Source organism: Sorex araneus, chromosome 6, assembly GCF_027595985.1.
Source record: "Sorex araneus isolate mSorAra2 chromosome 6, mSorAra2.pri, whole genome shotgun sequence".
NCBI lineage: Eukaryota > Metazoa > Chordata > Mammalia > Eulipotyphla > Soricidae > Sorex > Sorex araneus.
The window spans coordinates 1,025,260-1,043,974 of record NC_073307.1 but is presented as its reverse complement, the minus strand read 5'-3'; the positions used below and the strand labels follow the sequence as shown (position 1 = coordinate 1,043,974).

The window sequence follows — 18,715 nt, the reverse complement described above, 5'->3', positions numbered from 1 at the left end:
GGGGGATGGACTCCCAGTGGTGAGGGGGGATGGACTACCCAGTGGTGAGGGCGGGATTGACTCCCAGTGGTGAGGAGTGGGATGGACTACCCAGTGGTGAGGGGGGGATGGACTCCCAGTGGTGAGGGGGGGATGGACTCCCAGTGGTGAGGAGTGGGATGGACTCCCAGTGGTGAGGGGGGGATGGACTCCCAGTGGTGAGGGGGGATGGACTCCCAGTGGTGAGGGGGGGATGGACTCCCAGTGGTGAGGGGTGGGTGGACTAACAGTGGTGAGGGGGGGATGGACTCCCAGTGGTGAGGGGGGATGGACTCCCAGTGGTGAGGGGGGGATGGACTCCCAGTGGTGAGGGGGGATGGACCACCAGTGGTGAGGACGGGATGGACTCCCAGTGGTGAGGGGGGGATGGACTCCCAGTGGTGAGGGGGGATGGACTCCCAGTGGTGAGGGGGGGATGGACTCCCAGTGGTGAGGGGTGGGTGGACTAACAGTGGTGAGGGGGGGATGGACTCCCAGTGGTGAGGGGGGATGGACTCCCAGTGGTGAGGGGGGGATGGACTCCCAGTGGTGAGGGGGGATGGACCACCAGTGGTGAGGAGGGGATGGACTCCCAGTGGTGAGGGGGGGATTGACTCCCAGTGGTGAGGGGGGATGGACTCCCAGTGGTGAGGGGTGGGATGGACTCCCAGTGGTGAGGAATAGGATGGACTCCCAGTGGTGAGGGGGGATGGACTCCCAGTGGTGAGGGGGGGATGGACTCCCAGTGGTGAGGGGGGATGGACCACCAGTGGTGAGGAGGGGATGGACTCCCAGTGGTGAGGGGGGGATTGACTCCCAGTGGTGAGGGGGGATGGACTCCCAGTGGTGAGGGGTGGGATGGACTCCCAGTGGTGAGGAATAGGATGGACTCCCAGTGGTGAGGGGGGATGGACTCCCAGTGGTGAGGGGTGGGATGGACTACCCAGTGGTGAGGACGGGATGGACTCCCAGTGGTGAGGGGGGGATGGACCACCAGTGGCAGGTTATTTTCCAATACAAGCAAGTCCTTCATGCAGAGCCTCTGCTTTGTGTGTGGTGGGACGTTGGCAGGAAGAAGAGCTTCAGTGTCTGCGTGTCCCTAGCCAGGGTCTGTTCCCTGTGAGAGGGAAGCTGTCTCCCTCATGTGTGCGTCTGGCTCTCGGCCTCTCCAGCAGCCGTGGGCCCCACGATTACATGCCTCTTTAAGAATTTTCTTTCCTAACACCCTACGAGTTAGGTTTGAGGAACAGACGCAGAGGCTTCAGGAGTGCCCATCTAGCCCACCCGTCTCCTTAGGGCCCATTGTCATACATCCGTCACGACGAGCGAGACAAGGCAGCACACGGCTACTGGTGGGGTCCTGACTCACTCACGCTCCTTCCGGTATTTTCCGTCCCAAGTACCTCTGAGCCCTCTTTCCGTCACCATTTCATCAGAATCTTCCGCTTCCTGACATTCTCTCTCTCTCCAAGTCAGCCTATGCCCTCCCTCTGTGCTGCCCCTTCCACAGTGCTCAGCCCACCCAGTGGCTCTGCAGTTACACATTAGGATGAGACTCAAACATCGGTTTCATGCATCTTCTCCTAACATGCAGTTCCTTCCAGCAGACCGGGGTTCCTCACTTACCTCCCCTCCGGCTTTCCTGACCCATTCAGCACACAGGGGCAGTTCTCTACATGGCTACTAGGCCGAGTGCAGAGTCTGTCCCGGCTACATAGCAAAGCACCCGGGGAGACTCACACCACTAGCATCTTGTTCTCACTGCTCAACACCAAGGCACTGTGGTGTTCTGCGCCCGGCTCGCAGAGGGCTGTCTCCTGGCTGTGTGCTCACAGAGGACCAAGGGGGCCCGGGTCTCTCTAGAAGGGCACTAACCCACTCAGGAGGACCCCAGCCCCAGCACCTAGTTGCCTCCCAAGCTAACATGCTAATAGAATCACATGAGGCATGAAGATTTAAGATACAAGTTTGGGGGGACCAAAGTTCAATCCATAGCATCAAGATTTTCTAAGCCAGGCCACATAATGTCACTTAACTTTGTATAAATCACAATGTAGAGCCTTAAAATACACATATGTGTACACACACACACACACACATATATGAGAGAGACAGACAGACAGACAGACTTGTTGAGTTAGTTACAAATTTTCCGTTCTCAGGCCCGGATTCGTAGAGCGGATGAGGCACTTGTCTTGCACACAGCTGACGTGCACCACGCATGGTCCACCAAGCCCCGTCACCCCGTATGGCCCCCGAACCTGAGCCCACCAGGAGTGATTCTTGAGCACAGAGCCAGGAGTAAGCCCTGAGCATAGCCTGGTGTGGTCAACACCACAAGAATTTATTTAAATTTTCAGTAAGACCAAACATCCCCTTCCCCGTCCAACTCAGATATCACCAACAGGACACTGAGTCTCAAACAGCATCAAAGAAGCGAGCCGTTGTTTTGTACATCGCGTAAGTCACACTGCTCTTGGTTCCTGCCCGACAATATGCCCCCAGCGCTAGTGACCACAGCTCCCGTGGTCAACCCTCAGCCAGCCCGGGCACACACAGGCGGGCACAGGAGTCGACCGTGCAGAGAAGGATTCTGAGACATGAGGAGCCTTGTCCATGTCAGCCGGGACGGAAAATGAGAGCAAATCAACATCTTTCCCCCCGAGGAGTTAGTAAATGAAACTTCTTGGTAGTGCCCAAAGATTGTTTGCTCTCTTAGTTTCCAGGCTCGGAGTAGCACTTTGATCACTTGTATCACTTGTCATCCCATTGCTCATCGATTTGCTCAAGCGGGCGCCAGTAATGTCACTTCACCATTCGTCCCTGTCCCGTGCTAGTGTAGCCCAATGGCGTCTGCTCACTCCAGGAACACAAAGAGCCTCAAACCATTTATTCAGGTCTTAACATTTTCATAAATCCGCTCATTTCTTTTAGTTTCTAAATCAGCAATCCTATCTTTTAGAGGAAACCAACCATCCAAGTTAAAAACTGTGGATTTTGAGAATATATAATGGGAAAAATTTGGTGGGCTAAGTTCATCTGTGAAAATATTCTATACTGAAAAAATGCTTTGCATTAGAAAGTTTGCAAATAAGTCACTTAAAAGTTGAGTAATAAACAGTGGGTAAAGCGCTTTGCCTTGCACAGGGCTGACCAGGGCCCTTCCCTGGCACCCCGCATGGTCCCAGGCTGCCAGGAGTAAGTCCAGAGCACTGCTGGATGTGCCCAAGAATCCCAAACAGAAAAGTTAACAATTTCTATTAAAGAGGACCCTATGAATGATTTAGATCATTCAGGAAAAATGAAGCGTATGAAGCTCCTACCTTTGAGAGCTACTCCGGAGGCAAACAGTACTCCGTTATCTAATATGGAAGTGATGCAAGGATCCGAGTCTATTGGTTATTGTCAGCTTCACTTTCCAAACAGAACCTACCTTCCCATCGTTAGATCTGCAAGGTTTGACCCCCGCAGTTAGTCATTCTTCCTGTGGGGGTGAGACTCTGTGAGGCTCAGAAGATGGGTGGGCCGCCCTGCCGTGGAAGGCTACGTGGATCGGACCCTGATACGAAACTGAGGGTAGGGGCAGTCTGAATGTTCAATGAAATGGGAGGGCTTGGGTGCAGAAAGTGATCTGTGACCTGTTGATACGGCACCTCATTCGCCAACACACCCATTCTAGAACATTCTGAAGCAAAAATGGAGAAACAGGCCAGCCAAAGGGAAAGACATTTTGAAACAGGCTTATGAGCATCATGGATGATATTATGTTTGACTGTTAAAATAGGAATTTCAAAGCACTATCAAGACCTTCCTAACTAGTGGAGGGGAGATGCGGTGGTGAGCGTGGCGCCTGAATCAAACCCCAGGGATTCGGAAGCATGATGAGGTCTCTTAGCCAAGACACTAGAAACAACATAGCCAAAGATTAAAAATTGAGATCTTTATAAAGCAAAGATTGTTAAAATTAGAAGAATTCTATTAAAGGTCATATTCTGATGACAAGAGATAGATAAAAGATAAAGGAAAATGCAGGGAGGACTGGAGTGATAGCACAGCCGGTAGGGCGTTTGCCTGCAGGTAGCCACCCGGGTTCGATCCCCGGCATCCCATATGCCCCCCCCCAGCACCGCCAGGAGTAATTCCTGAGTGCAGAGCCAGGAGTAACCCCTGAGCATCACCGGGTGTGACCCAAAAAGAAAAAAAAGAAGAAGAAAAAGAAAACTCAAGGGTGGGTACTGCGGGTCTCTACAGCAGTGAGGCCAGGAAGCCGGGCACAGAGCTGGCATTCCACATGCAGGGCGCAGATGAGCTCGGGGCTGCTACCAACATCTGCCCCATGCAAACGGTGGCTCCGCATCCCACCCTAAGCCAGGAGCGTCTCTGTCCCGGCGAGCACCGGGGAAGGAGCAGGAGCTGATCTGGGCCCCAGGACACTTGCAGCCTCTTTGAGGCGAGTCTGTGGGTGCCAGGTGCAGTTAGGAGCTGTAGACACAGCCCAGCTAACCACAGCAAGGGACTTGTGTCTCGAGAAAAGAAAAAGTCAAGCACTGGATTGAAATTTGAAAAGTGTGAAGGGAGGTTTAAAATTCAATCACCTGACGTGAAAAGGTGGCTCACCACTTTGAGAGAATTTTTAATAGAGATACTAAGATAAACCAAGATTTTTTCCCAGCGTCGGTCTCTAGGATATCCAAAATGGATAGCGGCTTCCCTGAGCGACAGGTGACTAAGACAGCTGGTGGGAAACTGAGCTCAGAGGGGGGGCGTTAGGACAGGCCCGGGTCCGACAGGGCTCCTGGGGAGGCGGCTGGCCAGGCGTGGGGAGACGGAGGGAAGCCTCGGGCCTTAGACACATGCAGGCGGGCGTGTCACGACAGGCTCTGTGACGTGCTCCCTGCAGCTCTAACCATCCCTCTCTCCTAGGCACTCAGGAAAACGGAAACGACCAGTGAGTATTGCCTCGCCTTTCTGACGCAGCTTCGGCCCCACCCTTCCCACGGGGAAGCACCTCTCCTCTGCCGCACTCGCCCCCTTTCTCCTTTCAGAGAGTTTGTGCACAAAGCCCTGGGCTTGGGGCTGACCAGCGGGTTAGGATTGGCCAGTCAGGAGGGTCCAGGCACCAAGCAAGGCAGCTGCTCTTAGAGCCGTGGAAAGGGCTGGAGAGACAATGGGCATAGAGGGTGCCCACTTACACGCGGCCGACCCAGGCTCCGTCCCCGGCACCCCAATATGGTCCCCAAGCACCGCCAGGAGTAATTTCTGGGTGCAGGCCAGGAGAAAGCCCTAAGCATTGCCAGGTGCAGCCCCCAAACAAACAAAGACCTATACACAATGATAAAATTAGAAACCCAGATGGAGAGAGAGAGAGATAAGCAACCCTAAGTCAAGGGGATAAGTGGCATAGAAAACATAGCACCCAAATGAGGCCCTGAGTTCAGAGCCAGGAGCAAGCCCTAATACGTCTGGGTATAGGAAAGGAAGGAGGGAAGGAAGGAAGGAAGGAAGGAAGGAAGGAAGGAAGGAAGGAAGGAAGGAAGGAAGGAAGGAAGGAAGGAAGGAAGGAAGGAAGGAAGGAAGGAAGGAAGGAAGGAAGGAAGGAAGGAAGGGAGGGAGGAAGGGAGGGAGGGAGGAAGGGAGGAAGGGAGGGAGGAAGGACCATACGTGCACGGTGTCTTCACCTGTTTCTCTCAGGCTTGCTCTCTCCCCGCAGCCGCTAACGATCTCGGTGCTGACCTGATGTTTCTGTTCCCACAGACCTCAGTCAGACAAGGAGAGCGTCAAGCTTCTCACTGTGAAGACGATTTCTCATGAGCCTGGTAAGGTCCCAAATTGTTGATCAGGGGAAAAAGGGTTGTTTTATGTGAAATGGTTATTTTATGCTCATGTGAAACGTAACTGAAAAGTGCAACTTCTTTTGAAGTCATCAGTTAGTAACTTCTAATTAATGCAAAGTTCTCCGATGAAGAAAAAATTAGTTCTAGAAATAATATTTTTGGTAAGATCACTGAACCTTGTGGATTTGGGTGGGGGTGCAGCTACCCTCTAGAGAACTTCTCATTGTTTTTCACTCGTGACCTCTTTTCACCTGAGGAATTATTATGTGAGCCCCATATATAGGCAATTAAAGCATATAAGTAAAACACTTACCGATAACAAATCATTAAGTAATTTATTTTAAAACAAAATTTTATGATTTTTTCCTGAGTCCCACATTCAGCTCCACAACCTACTTGGGTTTGTGACCAACTAGGAACGAGGCCCTGGGGGTGGGGGCTGGAGCTTCTCCTTCCGCATTAGGGGCAGAGAAGCAGCCACTGGGCTGTGTAACTTTTATTACCATTGTGGTCTGTTGTATGTTAGGGATGGCTGTGTATGGCCAGCTGGAGCCAGGGTTCATCAGTTAAATGGGTTCATCAGTTCATCAGGGTTCATCATCTGAATCATATTTTATATCACATTGTATCATTTCAACTGAGCTTCCGAAGAAGACAAAAATTTCTCATTGGTAAAACTTACATTTGTTTTTCTCTAATGTCTTAGGACTTGATTTCATTTGGAAAACAAATATCTGAGAATTTATTTTTCAGATCTTACCACTTTGATTTGTACATCTCTACCAAGAGCAATGAGAAAAGACTCTAGATAGCTTTTTAAAATCACAATGCAGATTATTTTGACTACACTGAATATTTAAAACATTGCTCTCTCTACACAGATTAGCGACAGTTAGTTTTACAAAGCAACATTCAAGGTTCTAACTGAAATATCAAGTTATCTGAGTGCAATTGCAGTACCCAGCTCCCCCGTCCAATTCTAACCCACAAATAGTCCCAGGAAGGTTTTATGTCAAATGAAAGTTGTGCTGGATGACGATAAACCACGTTATAAATCACTGTATCACTGTCATCTCATTGTTCGTTGATTTACTTGAGCGGGCGCCAGTAACGTCTCCATTCGTCCCAGCCCTGAGATTTTAGCAGCCTCTCCTTACTCATCTTTCCCAACGACTGGAGGCTCTTTCAGGGTCAGGGGAGTGAGACCTGTTATAAATAGATAGTAAAAACAAGCTCATAAAGCAAAAATGCTCTATTGTTCAAAATCAAGAGCAAGCTACCAAAGGCTTCAGGCAGGAAACTCAAAGCGGAACCAGTCACGGGGCAGACGTCCTGGGGAGAGCAAACGGGCTCGCGTTTGCTCCCTGGACAGTAACAGGACCCTGACCACGGTCCGAATTAGGCGTGGTGAGGAACAGAGGGCAGGAGAATGAAAACTAAACACTTGCACAAGCACCGCTGATAGAAGCAGCGAGACGGCCCCTGGCTTCCCGTGTTCCCTCTGTCTCGTCCGTAGACGCCGCTTCAGAACTCCCGATCATCCGGGATTGCTCCCACACTTTCCCACTCCCTGCTGGGCAGAGCCTGAGGGGAGATACTCACGGTGAAACGGCTTTCGTGCCTGCTGCTGTGACGCAGGGGTCTTCTCCCTCCCATACTGCACAGCCATGCCCAGGGCTCTACGCCCCCTTCTCCAGCCCAGGACCCCGGGCCTTCGCACGTGCTCTGTTTGGGTTGGCGGTCACTGGCACTGTTTTTAATCACTGAGGCTGAGCAAGCAGCAGGAGATAGCTGGGACAAAATGAAGAGGTTTCTTCTGAAAGCTGGCCACGGCCCCTGAGTCTTCTTGGGTGGCTGCTATGACACGTTTTTTTACTTGACAGGAACTGCACTGAGCCCACACCCCGAGCACATAGAAATTCAGGGTCTCTCTGCACCTTATCTTTAACTTGGGGTGGGGGGCAATATAACACTGCTATTTTGAGTGATGCCCATGCTGCTTTTAAGTCACCAAAATACTCAAGTTGCCCTGTAAATTCATTTTCTCAAAATTCTCACCGAGTCTCTATGCAGAGGACCACAGAATGTCTCCATGATAAAAATGACACTTAAGATATATGGCACCAGTCAGCTTGGGGGGAGCCAGCTCACGGAACAAGCTGGGATCAATAACTCATTCCCTGACTATTCTCTCGTTATCACCTCCCAGTGCACATCCCCACCCCCAGGGAGAGAGTCTGCATTGCTCCTTTAGAGCAAAAACAGATGATGATTGGGGAAAAAAAGCTCATAAATCTTGGAGAACAGTTTCCAGGCAATACCAAGAGGCAAATTGTAGCTCTAATGACATTCGTGCAGAGAAATTGTACTTTCCTTGAAAAACATAAAGCAAGCCAACAACTTTAGACTCATCTTTATTCACTCTCAGCTTACAGATGAAAACGTCTCTTCTGCTTTTAGGTGAGCACTCCGCACAAGGAAAAAGCAAAAACTGACAGCCTGATAAATGCTTCCCACAGCCGAGCAATAAATACGTAAGTTTCCCCATTTCATTCACCCAGATACTTGTTAATATCTGCTTCATTAGCCTGCTGCAGCTTAGATTCCTCCTAAAAACCCATAAACGGAAAAGTTAATGGGTTGTGTCAATGAAACCATCAATGTCCATTTATCTAAAAACAAGTTGCTAGCATCTGCAGAGGGAGGAATGTCCCGGGGGCTGCGAGAGATTCTTCCTGTTGCCTTGCCAACCTCGGAGAAGACAGGATTGCGATGAAATTCCTTGGGAGCTGCCTTTCCCTGGCCGGTCTGCCCTCCCTGCAGGGCACCCAGGCACACCTACTTCCCGAAAACACTCGGAGGCGCCAGGTGCCATTGCTTCCCGGGGCCGTGTCTCCAGGGGACCCGAAATGACAGAGTATCTGCATTAGAGTAGATACAAGCGTCAGAAAGGACCAGAGAAGCCGGGGGAGGGTGAGCTGCTCCTCTCAGAGGAGCACTGCAGGGAGCACTCTCTCTCTGGGCCCGGGAATAGGAGCTGTGTCCAGAGGAGCAGACCCCATGAAAACTCGCACACCTCAGCACGGCTGCACAGGGACCGGCTCCCGTGGAAACTCGCACCTCAGCACGGCCTCTCACACCCTGGGCACACGGGTCCTGGGCACAGTCCTGCACAGAGCCACACGTGGCAGCATCAGAGGGAACAGCCCATCTCATTGCCGTGATGGCTCGGGGATCTCTGGGTCACACGGCTGCCACCCACCCCCAGCCCGGGTCACTCCACGCATGCAGACCTCCTCTTCTCGCACAGGGTAGCCCCTGCTTGTCCAAGAACTGGGTGATTTTTTCCTTTTGAACCCAATTGAGTTGTCACAGGAGCGTTGGCTAAGTGCCCCTCACAGTGAAGGGTGTGATGTTCTTCGAAACCTGAGGGAGAATGTATCCCTTGGCGATGAATAGTGACGAAAGCAGAACAACCAGTCAGTGCCCACGCGGGCTGGGGCCGAGCACAATGTGGGCATATGGTGGGCACAGGAGCGCTGGACATGGAGCCCCCAGCCCGTAGAAGGACCCCTGAAGCTTCCCTCGGCACCGGTTATGACTTCCTTGCAACCCTGCAGCTCGGGAAATAATTCTCTGTAGGTTAGCAGGATGCTGCAGCGTCAACAGCCAGTTGCCAGCCTGGAGGAACTGGCCCTCTGCTGAGTGGGGAAGAGGGAGGAGTGATTCAGGGGCAAAGGGCAGAGGGGATACAGACACTCAGGAAGGGAAATTCTGCTCGACGCCCAGCCCCTTGCAGTTTTGTACTTGGGAAAAAAATCCCTTGCCTCCGATTTTATGTCTTTGATTTACAGAGGTGAGTAACTTCTGTGGCTCCTCTGTATAATTTTGGAATTACATAACAATGTTCTGAAGGGGAAAGTAAGAAAAAGCAAGTTTGACATCTGCCAATTTTACTCTATTTTTCTTGCTTTCTCTAATAAAATTCTCCTAGCAATCATTATGTTTGAAATGGAGTGCCAGTGAGCTATTACTTTCTAGACTGTCAGCTAGAAATTATATATCTCCTCATATTCAGACGAGTAGGCATGCAGTCACTAGGCCTAGAAGATTTGGGGAAAGAAGCTGAGAGGTCTTAGGTCTGATCCGACAGCAGATGCTAAAACAGAAACATTCACCTCGTTAAAAATGTCCACCTCAAAATAAAGTTCTAGGTGTACTCAATCCCCGTTTCCTTTGTGCAGCATACTAACAAAGGGCTACGTGCAGCCCCAGCTGGAGACGACACAGTAGAGGGGTGGGCGTGCAGGAGAGAGGCCAGCCGCCCCTGGGGGCTCACGTGTAGACGGGCCTGAGGCCAGAGCAGGAGGAGGGGTGCAGGCCAGGAGACAGGGAGGGCTTTCCTCTCCTCCCCAGGGTGCCGAGACTCGAGAGCTTGTGAAACATCCAAGTGGAAAATTCAGTGTCACTGACACGTTCCTGAGAAATGGTGTCCCCGGCATCTGTTTCTCCACTTTCGGGGGATCTGAAATTTTGTGTTTTCCTTCTTTCCACAGGCAACACTTTCAGATCCTCTGGTCCCGGGGTAAAAAGGGAGACGGCCCTTTGGACCCTGCCAGGCACCCAGGCTCGCCCGCCCACACCGGCCTCCTGTCCAGGGAAGTGCTCCTCAGGTCTGTGGTAACTGCACAGAATCCCACGGCATGCACCTCCCGCCCCCGACAGGGAGTCTCTGCTGGGGCGTGTGCACACTGCAGCCTCACGCCCGGGAGCGGGCAGGTCCCTCTGACACAGACGTTCCCAGAGCCCACAGTTTCAGAAACCCGGACCTTCTTCATGTTCTCAGATCACCTAAATTTTGTATTTATTGTTTTCCACTATGTTAATGCAGGAGAAAAATTGCAATTGTGTGATTAAATTCTGGACTTTATGCTGTGTCGTTTTGTACAAACTTTTCTTTCTGTTTTCAAGTGCTACTTTTGATGATTACCACAGTCACAGGCTAAAAGTATCATAGTAGGACGGTGAACCTGGAGATGTTTCGTCTTCCCATTACTAGGGCACTTAAGGGATTGGTTGTGAACTAAGAACTCGCTGGTAAGCGTTTCCCTAGGAGCTGGACTGAGGCCTGAGAAGGGGAGGCGGAAGCCCACCTGTGTCTGCCTGCCTGCCGTGTGCACGCCGGGCCAGCCTGCAGACACAGCGGATGCTCCAGCCAGAGCATACCTGGATTTGGGTGTTCCACAGTCCGTTTGGTCGATACTTTCTTTGTATTATGTATAATTTTTAAAATGTGATTATCTGTTCCAGCAAGCGTTGTTAAATCTCCCATTTGTGGCACCCGTACTTTGCGGTACAGGACTGTCCCATTACTCTCCAGAAAGTCCCTTTCCTAAAGGTACCCTAGGACGAGGCTGCCTCTCCGTCAGAAGCAAATTCTTTGTTGAACACTGACCAGGAGCCCTTGAATAGTTCCTGTGCATAGGGTCAAAATGCCCAGAAGGGGGCTGGAGCGATAGCACAGCGGGGAGGGCGTTTGCCTTGCACGCAGCCAACCCGGGTTCGATTCCCAGCATTCTATATGGTCCCCTGAGAACCACCAGGAGTAATTCCTGAGTGCAAAGCCAGGAGTAACCCCTGTGCATCGCCAGGTATGACCCAAAAAGAAACAAAAAAATGCCCAGAAGGTTGAGATTCTGTGGAAAGCTTCAGAGATAATAATCTTCCTATGTAGCATGTATGATAACCTATGCTGAATCCCATGGTTACCTACACTGGATCTCATGGTGACCCACAGTGGATCCCATGATGACCCACATTGTATCCCATGGTGACCTACACTGGATCCCATGGTAACCCACACTGGATCCCGTGGTGACCTACACTGGATCCCGTGGTGACCTACGCTAGGTCCCGTGGTGACCTACACTAGATCCCATGGTGACCTATACTAGATCCCATGATGACCTACACTGGATCCCGTGGTGACCATCCTGTGGTGACCTACACTGGATCCCATGGTGGCCTACACTGGATCCCATGATGACCTACATTGGATCCCACAGTGGCCTACAATGGATCCTGTGGTGACCTACACTGGATCTCATGGTGACCTACATTGGATCCCACAGTGGCCTACAATGGATCCTGTGGTGACCTACACTGGATCTCATGGTGACCTACATTGGATCCCACAGTGGCCTACCATGGATCCTGTGGTGACCTATACTGGATCTCATGGTGACCTGTGCTGGGTTCCAAGCCAAGTGACGTGCAATGGCAGCAGAATGAAGAGAGAACAATGTGTTAGTACAGTTTTTGAACACTTATTTTGTTGAAATGTTTTTGAAAACTTGCAACTGTAAGAAACACACAAATGATCCTCTTGGTTCTAACTTATTGCTGCCTTGACTGCTTTTAATGAAGGACACAGGCAAGAGGACATCTGTAAAAAATTACGAAGGTGGCGCGTGCGGGAGGGAGAGACGATATGATGTGTCGTGTTGTTCTGTTGTTTCTCGAATGCACCACTTGCGTTCGGTGTTCTCGAGCCGCTGAGTAAGGACCAGGTCGGGATGGCTCCTCCTTGTGCTCTCTTCTGTCTGTCTGTCTCTGCCTCTGTAGTCTCTCCTCTGGTCTCTTCCGACCTCTCTCTGTCTCTGCTTGTGTCTCCTTCTGTCTGTGTTGTCTCCTTCGCTTCTGTGTCTTCCCGTGTGTCTTCTGTGTCTTCTCTTGTGTCGTCTCCCTGTGTCTTCTGCCCTGCTTCTGTGTCTTCTCTGTTCTTCTCCCATGTCCTCTCATGTGTCTTTCTGTTCTTCTCCCGTGTCCTCTCGTGTGTCTCCCCTCTGTCTCTTCTGTCTTCTTCTTCTGTCTCCCCCATCTTCCCCCACAGTCTTAGTTTGTATAGCAAATTACATAGGGTGGTGACACAAAGGTGGGTTGAACATTAACAAATCAGTAAAGAAGGGTAAGACCATTTCTCGAGGAGATTAACAAAATCTCATCTAAGGAGATTACTAGGAAATCCATTCAAGGGTGGGGTCCAAACAAAGATGTGTCAGGATGTGTCCCTTTCTTCCTTCCTCCGCTAGTAATCCGCTTAAATAGTTATAGTAAATTTACTTCTAATATTTCTAGCAATGTCATTCTGTATGAGCACAGTAAGAGGTATATCAGACTTCAAGTTTGGTTCTTCCTGGGAACATCTCGCTATATATTCCAGACCATAGTCCTCAGGCCAGGTTAGTCTTCCTAACCCCATCAGGGTCCTAGTCTCGTCGTAACTTTTGGATCATGACAGCATTTGTCTATGACCATGCTCTCAACTTATAGTTGAGTATTGTGGCACTTTGTCCTCACCCATTTCAATGCCAGGGTAGCTCACAGCTTACCCTGGGTCCATTCTGTCCCTCATCAGAATCCTGCTTTTGGGGTGCTAGGAACTAAGGGCAACTGAGTCGAGAAAGCAGATGCCTGGAAGTAAGTATTATTGGAGTCAATCAGCTCCCAAGTTACAAAGCATAATATTAACTGTCTTCCTGTGTCCATACAGAAAGGCCATTGCTTTAAGGTAAACTGAGTTCCCTGCGGCAAGGCTGAAAGGACAAACCCCATGTTATCCTATAGATGTCAACTTCAGAACAGTGTCTTCTTCTTTAGTTATTATTTTTTTGAGAAGAGAATTAAGAGAATTGGGGGCTGGGGAGGAAAGCAAGAGGGTGGGCTAACTAAAACATGCACACTGTTTTAGTAGGTGGAGCCCCCATCAGCCCCCTTTGCCCGTGTTTAACTTGGACATCACTGCCAGTCCCTGGTGTGGGCGGGGCTGGCACACATGCCAGGCAGGAGCCAGTCCCCACTGGGAACATGTCAGCGCTTCGAGCGTGCTGGGTGGGCCCCCACAGAAGCCTCAGAGGGAAACCAACCCCGCTTATCAACATGATGTGCCATCCCACCTTTTAGAAAAGACAGTTTTCAGCCTTTCCTAAGTCTTATAGAGAGAATTTATAAAAATCAGGAAGAGAAAAAAGCTTTTTGGTGGTGTATAAATGTGAAAAGTATTCCATTCGAGAATTGTACGTAAGTAATATTCTTTTAATGAGCAACTGGGACTCAATCTTTAAAGAATGAAGGAATGAGAGGATCGAGGAATTTAAGAGATAGTCGCAGCATTTGAACCATGAGTCCCAGAGGTGATGAATGCATTTTTATAAATAAGTAAACTTCTATTGAAATATGCTTTGGCAAGAGGTAGGGCCCTCCCCTTGCACACGGCCGGCTGGCTTTGGTCCCTGGCTCCCAAACCCCCAAGGAGTGATCTCTGAGAGTATGTCCCCCACCCCCAGAAAAGAAAGAATTTGTCTCCAAGCCAAAGTTATCCTTAATCAGATCTCTTAAATTATCTGATCAGAAGATGTTATTTTTTTGGCCTGGATTACTATAACTTTTTTTTTTGGTGTGTGATATCTAATTTAAATGTCACTGAATGACTAATTTAGATCAAGGGCAAACCTTTTTAATTTCTCTGAATGACAATATAAATATAATTTATGTCAATCAGTAAACAAAATAAAAGCAAGAGCTAATTAAGTGGCCCCGCTGCCAGCTGAGAGCCAGTGGTGGTGGTGGCCACACACAGGCAGTGAGCCCTGTGCTGAGCTAAAGTGTCACAGCCATTCCATAGCCGATGAGTCTCATCTTTCCACCTGCCATATTGAGGATGTCAGAGAGGCTCCAGGATAACTCTTTCTTTCCCCCATGTTTCTCCGACTGTACACGTGGTCATTCAAGGCTTTCTGGGGATCTAAAAAGAAAACTAGATACCTTCATTTCAAAATATTGTGTTCTGAATGACAGTCTTACTACTACAAAACTTCCCATTATTAGCTAACAGACATTCATCATACGATTAAACACGTAAACTGTATGGATTATACAGATATTCCCTTTTAAAATGCCCCCCACACAGGCACATGCACACACACATAAACACATGTACATATGCACAAACACATGTATATACACACACACATACACACACACATACATGCACAACCATTATGTTCTACTAAGCAGACTTTGTCCTTCCTTTGAAGGACCTGAATATATCTGTTTCTGTTATGGACACTACTTAGAGGAAAAGGGGTTTTGTGAAGTAATGGGGGAAATCCAGCGTACCTATAGCTGTTACACTCCTGCAATCAAGGCTAAAACCACAACGAGCCCGCTAGTATGGCTAGTTTGCGAGCAGCATGTCAAAGGCTTGTTCTTCCAGGCACTGCGGAGCCTGCAGTCACCATGCAGGTCACAGTCGAGCTGGGCAGTGGGTCCGTCCCTAATGGTGCACACTGTCTGACTATTTGGCCATCAACCAAACCAAAAAGTAAATAAAAGCCAAGTGTGTACAAGCAGAATAGATGATAAAATTTGGTTTCCAAATCTCCAATCCCTGTTTTTCATCCCCGTTCTTAGATTTCCCCATGCTCAATTCACCTATAAAAAGAAATGAAAGCATTTTATTCCTAGTCAAAGTTAAGAAAAGAAAAAAGAAAAGAAAAGAAAAGAAAAGAAAAGAAAAGAAAAGAAAAGAAAAGAAAAGAAAAGAAAAGAAAAGAAAAGAAAAGAAAAGAAAAGAAAAGAAAAGAAAAGAAAAGAAAGGAAAAGAAAAGAAAGGAAAAGAAAAGAAAGGAAAAGGAAAGAAGGGGCCAGAGCGATAGCACAGCGGGTAGGGTGTTTGCCTTGCACGTGGCCGACCTGGGTTCGATCCCCGGCATCCCATATGGTCCCCCAAGCACTGCCAGGAGCAATTCCTGAGTGCAAAGCCAGGAGTAACCCCTGTGCATCGCTGGGTGTGACCCAAAAAGCAAAAAAAAAAAAAAAAAGAAAGAAAAGGAAAGAAAAGAAAAAAGAAAAGAAAAGAAAAGAAAAGAAAAGAAAAGAAAAGAAAAGAAAAGAAAAGAAAAGAAAAGAAAAGAAAAGAAAAGCAAGCCACTGGCTGGATCGTCATCCCACTAAATGAAGCAGTGAGAATGTTTCGGACAGTGGACAATGTCCGGGCGGTGGCCAGGAGAAAGGGAATAGGACTGAGGTGGAGACATTCAGACCGGCAGCGGGAGGGGGCCGTGTCCCCCGGAGCTGAGCAGGGCGAGATGGGACCAGGGAAACACGCAGGCTGGAACTCACGGAGTCAGTAGGTGGGAGAGAGCCATCAGGGGAAAGACCTCCTAGAGCTTCCAGGGAAACTGGGGTCTGTGGGTGATGTGGTAGTACGCTGAGGCCACGCAGAAGGGGACGGAGCCAAGTGAGCCGGAGAGAACAAGCCAGTGAGGAGCGGATGCCGAGAGGGCCTGGACTTCACCCGGATCATAGAAACCAGCGGGTCTGACCGGCCACACTGGGCAACCCACACTGATCACCAGGAGAGTCTCACTTGAAGAGTTGTGCTTGAACAACCCCCCAAGAGGAAAGAACATTCTAGATGAACCCAAGGAGCACGGAAGCAACTTTGAAAAAACACAGGTGCTAATCCACAAGGTATGTAAAGTCCTCCCAAGGCCAAACTCCACTTTAATAAAACACGATACCAAAGAACTACTTCTGGGGCCATGAGAGGGGTACGGTATCCCTTGCCAGGGGGCCAGCCCAAACTCAACCCCAGGGCACGTGCAGACCCCGAGCACAGAGCCAGGGCGCTCTGAGCACTGCTGTATCTGGCAAAAAAAAATAAATCCCCAAATAAATAGTGAATCAATAACTAAGACAATAAATAACCCTAGAGCTACCTTCTTTGGAGACGTGAGTGTGCAGACACTCTGCCCATTTCGTAGTCAAACTGTCCTGGTCTGCCAAAGCAGTGCCCAGGGGTCTCAGGGCCTCCGCTGGAGCTACTTGGCCAGAAGGACCAGACCGTTCAAATGTGAGGCCCAGGGATGCGGGGGACCCAACAAGACCATCCTGTGACGCTCACAGACCTCGGGGACACCTGGGGAAGCTATACCCAGCAGTGTTGGGGGGCCACACTCGGAATCCGGCCCAGGCACCCAGCGCTTTGAACCATTTCCCCAGCCCAAATTCTTTGTCTTTTTATTGAGTCTGATGAGCTCCTTGAATATTCCGGACATTCGTCCCGTATCAAGGGTACGATGTACAAGCACCTTTTCCCGTTCACTGGGCCGCCTTCTTAGACTGTGGCTTGTTCACTGTGCAGAAGCTTGCCGGTCTGCTATCGTTATCTGTATACTTTCGCTTCTCTTTCCCTCCCCAGGTCTCTCTGGCCTTGATCGCCTTCCCTAGCTCCCAGGGATGCCGTGCTCTCCTGAGGCACGCCAGCCCTGCGTGTGTGTCCTGGTTACAGCAGGGCTTCCTTGGCGTGCCGGAAACCCACCAGCAGACGACTCCCCCTGCCTGTGCTGTGGGCTGCCGAGTGTTCGTGTGCACTTGAACAATGTCTGTAAGCACGGTACAGTGCTGCTGTGCTTGAAACTAAAAGCAAGAAATGAGAGCTTTCCAGACAAAAACTGTCAGCCATGACATTGTTATTCCCGCTGCAATGCCATTTTATTGTCTTGACGAGTAGAGACAATTTAATAAATTGGAAGAGTCACAAATGATGCTTTCTCTGGCTTTGAAGCAAAGCCCACTTGTCCGAGGAGTGCAGGACCACCGCTTGCCATGTGTGTGACAGAGGCAGACTTTAATGAATGTCCCTTTACACAGAGCTCAGAAAAGCACTGAACCTCACCCTGGTGTCCGCGGTCTACACAGCCCCTGTGCTCCCTGGCACGATGCCCAGGCCTCTCCCGGGGTCTGGCAGAAATGCTCATTTTTTAAAAGTAGAACAGTAGTTCCAAAATGTTGAGAGCTGAACATCCCACTCGGTGGAGGCTCCGGGTGTGAAGTGCAGAGCTGGAGTCAAACTGTGGATAGGGAGTGTGGGAAGCACTCAAACGCTGAAGGCTTAAGGAAGGTGTGTGGGAAGGAACCGAAATTAAAATCCTCTATTAATACCCAAAGCTACCTTCATCATCACCAGCAGCATCACCAATAAAGTTTTATGAATCCTGGTAATATTTTAGGCCCAGGGATCACAAAATGCTACCCTGAGTGAACACTCCCTTTCAAGAGCTGCTGGCGGCACAGAAGGCAGCGGGTGGGTCTTGGGGCAGAGCTGCTTTTATTGACTGCTTGTGTGGGCAGATGCAGTGAATCCCGGGAGGCTACAAGGCAGCCAGTGCTGGTTGCTTGTCAGCACACAGTGAAGGCAAGCGTCTAGAGAACGAGATGAACTTGAAGAGTCGAGGCGGTAGCACGGGCTCCTGCTTGTTCTCTTAGTTCTAAAATGTCAGTACTAATGCTTAAAGGAGAGTAAAATGACAAACGCAAATTATCTAGCATAATGCATAGCCAAAAAACATGCAAACACAAAAACTTCAAAACAAAATAAATTAAATGTAGCAGAGAACTGATTCAGACACACACACACACACACACACACACACACACACACACACACACACACACACACATGGTGCACATGTGAGGCACAGAGAGAAGGCACATCCCGAGAAGCTTTGTCTTGTCGCCTTTTCTATAAGCAATGAAGAAACCCAAAATATCATTCAGCCAAGTGATATCTTACAGTGGTAAGGAACCGTTTGGACAGATCTTTTTCCTTTTTCTTTTTAAATTATTTTTTCAAATAAAGATAACAGGAAAAACTTATCCCATAAAGAACAGCTTCAAAAGCATACATATGCGATTATGGTGTGGTCGGGCATCCTTCGGGGGACAGTTCAAGAACCCAGGGCTGCACTTCCTGCCCTTGGTCTGTTTTAGATCTGGCTTCAGCCAAAGGTCAGGAAAGA

General features: G+C 49.5%; 1 protein-coding gene across 1 annotated transcript in view; it reads left to right on the top strand.

Annotated features, from left to right (window-relative positions):
* EMCN (endomucin) overlaps nt 1–10,776 on the top strand; it is a 70,250-nt gene extending 59,474 nt beyond the window's left edge. Inside the window, exons 9-12 of the mRNA XM_055142748.1 lie at nt 4,942–4,966; nt 5,773–5,834; nt 8,313–8,386; nt 10,409–10,776. Of these exons, the coding sequence (XP_054998723.1) occupies nt 4,942–4,966; nt 5,773–5,834; nt 8,313–8,347 (122 nt within the window). The 3' untranslated portion in view covers nt 8,348–8,386; nt 10,409–10,776. The remainder of the gene's footprint in view (nt 1–4,941; nt 4,967–5,772; nt 5,835–8,312; nt 8,387–10,408) is intronic.
* Nucleotides 10,777–18,715: the final 7,939 nt, after the last annotated feature.